This window comes from Rhinoderma darwinii, chromosome 1 (assembly GCF_050947455.1).
Source record: "Rhinoderma darwinii isolate aRhiDar2 chromosome 1, aRhiDar2.hap1, whole genome shotgun sequence".
NCBI lineage: Eukaryota > Metazoa > Chordata > Amphibia > Anura > Rhinodermatidae > Rhinoderma > Rhinoderma darwinii.
In genome coordinates, this window is record NC_134687.1 from 62,067,668 (window position 1) to 62,074,517 (window position 6,850).

Sequence of the window (6,850 nt, forward strand, 5' to 3'; positions counted from 1 at the left end):
AAATCTTACTGTACGATTGCTATTATTTGACCGCGTGCGCTCTGTTTTTTGCTTAGTACTCCACTATTTATGTAAGCAGTCTATTCTGGCCGTGTAAGAAGCAGTGACCATTGTGTAGATCAGCCATAGGGAACTAAAGCTTAAAGGGACAATATGCCTAAAGTCTATCTTATGCCATGAAGTTGCATGCAAGCCATTGTTATCAGCCGTGGAGAAGACTGTAGTGTTTCTAAATGGGATTACTGACAGAAGGTGCACAGACATCCCTTTCCCCCTGTGATCACTACTTTATCTTGCAGAGCTCCAGAAGCTTTTTAATGTAATGTATGTGTGAATATCGGCAGTTCTTCCTGTCAGTTGCATCTTCTAGGCCTTTTAAAGGGTTATTCTGGGCTGGAATATTTGCGCTTCCCCCCCCCAACTCTTCATTCAATTTCTGCTTTTCCATCACTGAAACCATCAACTAATGTACTCTGTGACATGATCTGAGCCTGCCTGAGCTCCTCCTTGGTAATAGGGCAGGCTGAACCTTTCATTTAATACACTGCGATGCCTGAATATGTTGTAAGTTCCAAGAAGACAGACACTCCAACAGGCTCGTGTCTTGCCGAAAGGCTCATCAGCTAAAGGTTTTACTCAAATTATTTGCAAAAAATAACACTCATGTAGTTAACTTATCAATTATCTTCCTGTCGGGGGAAGCACTGGAAAACCTTTTCTGCAATGGGGTCACCTGATCTCTGCGAGTTGATTCCTCGATTCTATGACGTTTCATACTTTCATCCGTGCGTTTCTTCAGTGCAGTCACTCTCAAAAGTATGAAATGTCCGAGATCACGTGTGTTTAGGCAGGCGGGCATCACACTGCCTCCTTGCCTTCTTCCCATCGTACATCGTGCCTTCTTTTCCCCAGGTAAGTGACACACACGCACCCGGCTATCCAAGTGGTATAGAAGAAAACATAATTCATCATAGAGCCATCTTCTTCCATTACTCCAGTTATGATGCGCACGTGCCCATTGTAGGTGAATAGGGGTCCTCATGGGCAGTCTGACCAGTCTGCGGCTACACAGCACCATATGCAGCAAGCTGTGGTACACGGTGTGTTCTGACCCCATTCTATTATAGCCAGGATTCACTTTTTCAGCAGTTTGTGCTACAGTCGTTTTTCTGTGGGATCGGACCAAATGAGCTAGCCTTCACTCCCCACAGACATCAATGAGCCTTGGGCACCCATGACCCTGTCGCTGGTTCTCCTTCCTTTGACCACTTTTGGTAGGTACTAACCACTGCATACCGGAAACACCACAAGACCTTTAGTTTTGGACGTGTTCTGACCCAGTTATCTAGCCATCACAATGTGGTCCTTGTTAAAATTGTCTCCCAGATCCTTGCACTTGCCTATTTTTCTTGTTTTTCCTATTTTTCCTGTTCACTTGCTTTCTAATATATCCCACCCCTTGTCAGGTGCCATTGTAACCGTATAGTCAATGTCAAGGCTGATCCCTGTATATTTTAAGGCATATTAACAAGGAGGTGTCCTGGTTAGACAATGTGTTTAAGGGTAGGGAGATAAGCAGCTACGTTACAAGACACCATCGAACAGGTTGACCGCCAACAGGTGCAGACTTTGCTTTCCCCCGACAGGACACATTGGGCTGTCTCAATGCACTCAAAAATTTCAGGAACTCGGCCAACAAATATTATACACAGAGGTATCCAAGCCGTAGCTCTCCAGCTGTTGCAAAACCACAACATCCAGCATTCCCTGACAGCCTGGAGTTGAAGTTTCACAACAGCTGGAGAGCCACAGGTTGGAGGCCACTGATCTAATGTGTATGGCTAGAATTGTAATCTAATGTGTATGGCTAGAATTGTGATCTAATGTGTGTGGCTAGAATTGTGATCTAATGTGTATGGCTAGAATTGTGATCTAATGTGTGTGGCTAGAATTGTGATCTAATGTGTATGGCTAGAATTGTGATCTAATGTGTGTGGCTAGAATTGTGATCTAATGTGTATGGCTAGAATTGTGATCTAATGTGTGTGGCTAGAATTGTGATCTAATGTGTGTGGCTAGAATTGTGATCTAATGTGTATGGCTAGAATTGTGATCTAATGTGTATGGCTAGAATTGTGATCTAATGTGTGTGGCTAGAATTGTGATCTAATGTGTGTGGCTAGAATTGTGATCTAATGTGTATGGCTAGAATTGTGATCTAATGTGTATGGCTAGAATTGTGATCTAATGTGTATGGCTAGTACAGGCTGCACATTGTAGTTCACATTTGTAGATTGCTCATTCACACTCCTCTGTTTCTATCTTTTCTGCCTGTAGATTCTGCCTACTAGTCAGAGCAGCCAGATGATCACTTTCACTTTTGCCAATGGCGGAGTGGCAACCATGAGGACCAGTGGCACGGAGCCAAAAATTAAATATTATGCTGAGCTGTGTGCTGCACCAGGAAACAGGTAAATTATGGGTATACATCTTATGAAGGTTATTTCCTGGGCTGACAGAAGAAATAGATTTTCCTTTATTGTACCCTTTAGATATTTTAGGTTGGTGTTCAGACTGCACAACAACTATTGCATTGCTTTACTTTGGTTGGAGATGCCCTTTAACCCCTTGGTGACATTTGATATACCTGTGCGTCATGGTCGGCAAATGGTTTCTGCAATTTGTCATACAGTTACGACAACCTGATGGTGCGGTTGTTATCTGTATATTACAGCTGACATGCTGCTGTAACGGGCAGGACCTGAGCTGCACCGATCCCGGCCGATGAACTCCTTATATTACACGGTCAATAGCGACCGTAGCATTTAAGTAGTTTGTTTGAAAAATGTTACTAATGAAAACTAAAGTACATCCCGCAAAAAACACACTGCTCAGTCGACAGGAAAATAAAACCACGATGTTTCTCAGAATATGGCGACACGAGCGGTTTACCATAAAACAAAAATATATAAATTTAGTATCGCCTTAATCGTATTGACCCGCAGAATAAAGTAAGCAGCCCTCCTACCATAGTCTATATAAAAATTAAAAAAAGTTATTTTTTCTGTTCTAATAGATGGTTATCAAGGCCCTAATATATGGGTACCAGGAAAGGGAGGGCCCAAGTACATCTTCTAGCAGCGAGAGTGCCCGTATTATACCAGGACAACACTTTCCCAGCAAAATTCCCCAAACTCCAAAGGTGCGGAGTGTAGGGACCAAAAGGGGAATAAGAAAGGACGCCATATATCAGTGCGACACCGGCCTGTGCAGAAAGGATTGCTTCACAGCGTAACACACATATATGGATTCTTTTATTATTTATTTACCTCATGCAGTCAAGGAGCCACTATGGCCACATGTGGGATATTTATAAAAACTGCAGAATCTAGTGAATAGTTATTTAGCTGCGTTTCTCTGTTAATACTTGCTGTGTTACAGAAATAAAGGATTAAAATAAAAAAATCTGCAAAAAAAAATAAAAGATAAGCTAAGTTTACCTTTCATTTTGCTTTAATTCCAGTGGAACATCGAAGGCTTAGAAAACTTCCAAAATGCTGTTTTGACTACCTTGATGTGTGCAGTTTTTTAAATGAGGTGATTTTTAGAGAGTTTCCAATATAGAGACCCCTAAAAGTCACTTCCGAACTAAATTGGTTCATAAAAAAAATTTAGTTTTGAAATTTTCTCGAAAATCTGAAAAATGACTTCTAAACTTGTAAGCCTCCTAATTTCCTATCAAAAAATAAAAGGAGGTTCAAAAAATGCCATCAGAAAGAAGACATATGGGAAATGTTAATTAGTACCTGTTTGGGTTGTAGAAATATGCCTTGGAGCAGAGAAAACCAAATTTAAAAAAATGCAAATTCCCAATTTTGATACATTTGTGTTTTTCACAAATAAACAATGCATGTATCACCCAACATTTACCACTAACATAGAGTACAATGTGTCACGAGAAAAGTCTCCGAATTTCTTGAATAAGTAAAAGCATTATAAAGTTATTACCACATAAGGTGACACATGTCAGATTTGAAAAATGGTCCTCTGTCAAGAAGGTCAAAACGGTCTGCGAAGGCAAGGGGTTAAACTCTCATTGTTTGTGTGTTCACAGTGACTACAATCAGCTGAAGAAGGAACTGAACGATCTCGCTGATGCCATTGAAGAACATTTCTTTCAGCCAGAAAAAAATAAATTGCAAAGAAAGGCAGATTAAAGACAGAGTAGTGGGCGTCCATTATCAGGACTGTCTAGCAGAAGAACTGGCCATGTTAACCATAACAACCAATCTCAGCTCCACTTTCAGCTCTCAAACTGCTGTGGAAAAATGAAAGCTGCACTGTGATTGGTTGCTATAGGCAACAAGAACAGTTCTGTTAGATTTGATATGAGGCCCACTGTTTGCAGCCTTAAAGGTTATGTAATGAATAACTATAACTGTATACTGCTTTATAGACTATTTTATTACTTATACATTATCTCATTTCGTTTTTTCTTTTAATATGTACTTCAGTACACAAAAATATTATTTTATGTATACAACGTATTCCATTAACATTAAACTTTGTAGTTCTCTCTATGTTTGGTTTACTTTTTGTGTCCTAGTCCCAATCGTTGTCTCTCATTTCAAGTGATCTCCACATAAATTTGTTAAAAAATTTCACGGTGGGGGGAATTTATGAACTTTTTGATGCGTAGAAAGTCACAGATGGCACAAAAGGGAAAAGTTTTGACTTTTGTGCTGCTTTTGCCATAGAAAAATGGGTGGGGATCAGCAGAAGGGACGGGGGACAACAGTGGCCTGACCTATTTACTATATTTTGCTCCAGAAGCTAGATTTTACCTCTGGCGCACGGACAGCCGAAAAAGCAACACATTTATTAAAAAGCCGCATCTTTCTCATGCGGTTTCTAAAGTAAAGACTGGCATACGAAACGCCACTCTAAGTAAATAACTCCTTCGTACCTAAAGGGTAACTAAACTTTCAAAAACCTTCTGACGTCATAGTGACATGTCAGAAGTTTTGATCGGTGGGGTCAAAAGTTTTTTGTACGTTTTAGATGTTACAGATTTGCATTGTGAATTGCGCACCGCACATCCACAGCAAAGTAACGTATAATACAAAGTACCGTATAATACATTTGGATAGGGCTTTCAAAACCTTATCCACATGTAGCAGAAACAATCTGCAAGGCCACATGTAGCAGAAACAATCTGCAAGGAAATAAGGTAATGCTGCAGATTTTTCTTGCAGATTTACCCTTTCCAATGAAGAATTTGCGGTGAACATAACCAAACAACTACTGCTTTTATATTGGGTTGTCCGGCAGCAGGTCGTCCCTAGTTATCAGGCTGTCTCAAATTGTTTAGGCCAAATTAGACTGAACTTAGGGCAGAGAATGGGCAAGGAGGTGTCCAGAGCTCTGTTTTCTATCTCTTCCTGCCATGATAATGAGACAAAATATAGACCTATTCAGAGTAAAGGAGACTCTTAGGGTATGTGCACACGACAACGCCAAATACATCTGAAATTACAGAGCTGTTTTCAGGAGAAAACAGCTCCTGAATTTCAGACGTTTTTACAAGTCCTCGCGTTTTTCGCGGCGTCTTTTACAGACGTAATTGGAGCTGGTTTTCATTGGAGTCAATGAAAAACTGCTCCAATTATGTCCCAAGAAGAGTCCTGCACTTCTTTGACGCGGCCGTAATTTTACGCGCCGTCTTTTGACAGCGAAGCGTAAAATTACACCTCGTCCGCACAGAACATCGTAAGACCCATTGCAAGCAATGGGCAGATGTTTGCCCACGTATTGGAGCCGTCTTTTCAAGCGTAATTCGAGGCGTAAAACGCCTCCTTTACGTCTGAAAAGAGGTCATGTGCACATACCCTTATACTGCGCACCTATTGTGTCTTTATAGTATGACATCACGTACACGGTTTCTAACGTTATTCTAGAAGTAGCATAACTATTTGTCCTCGAGCAGTAATCAATAATACATAGTAGCTTCATACAGCAGACCTTCCCTTTATAAAAGTACCACATAGCAGAAACCACCACCTTGGAATTACCCCCAAAAAACTAATGATGTTCCTGCACCTGAATGGCCCCTACCACCCCCTGTGCCCCATCGCTGTTGCTACGGCCGTGTTTCTCCCCCTGATAGGTGGACATATGACTTTGTTTGGAGACCTGAGCTAATGCCAAATATCATCAAAAAGTAACACTTCTATTTCGTCTATACACAAGGATTTGACTTCTGCATCAGTACAGAGTCTTGTCCTATAATTATATTAGGGGGCATCTTACGTTTCACCACAGATCTTCTACTTTAAAACCTAGAAGAAGGTGAACGGATGAGTATTTCTCTGATGTCATTACCCGACTTATCATCTACGGGAGACAGACATGTCCTTCACCAGTATCTTCAGAGTCTTTACTTATGTCTGATATCTGAAACCTGCAGTACAACCAGTCTATGTATAGTCCTAGGACTCCCATTAAGCTCCTTTAGGAACACTGATGTCATAAGGTCACTACTATATGCCTTACCTTTATAGCCTGGACATGTTAAGATGGTAAATATCAATATTTCAATAACCTAATTTTTTTTTCACCATTTTCAATAAAATGTTTCCTGATTATTTGAGTACATTTAGCTTATCCGGAAAACCTTACAATATTCGCACCAACCTTTCTAAGCTCCGTGGGTTTCATGGAATAAAAACATGTCATTTTCAAGAACAAAAGGTTGAGCTTTTGAGGTAAAGCACGCTGGACCTATTGTATATGCAGGCGACGTACCAGCTTAAAAATACAAACGTCTGATGGCATCTACTGGTGAGGAGTA

General features: G+C 40.6%; 1 protein-coding gene across 1 annotated transcript in view; it reads left to right on the top strand.

The window, feature by feature from the left end:
- PGM2 (phosphoglucomutase 2) overlaps positions 1-4,580 on the top strand; it is a 45,903-nt gene extending 41,323 nt beyond the window's left edge. The window contains exons 13-14 of the mRNA XM_075859032.1: positions 2,338-2,471; positions 4,115-4,580. Coding sequence (XP_075715147.1) covers positions 2,338-2,471; positions 4,115-4,217 — 237 coding nt within the window. The 3' untranslated portion in view covers positions 4,218-4,580. The remainder of the gene's footprint in view (positions 1-2,337; positions 2,472-4,114) is intronic.
- The last annotated feature ends 2,270 nt before the right edge of the window (positions 4,581-6,850 follow it).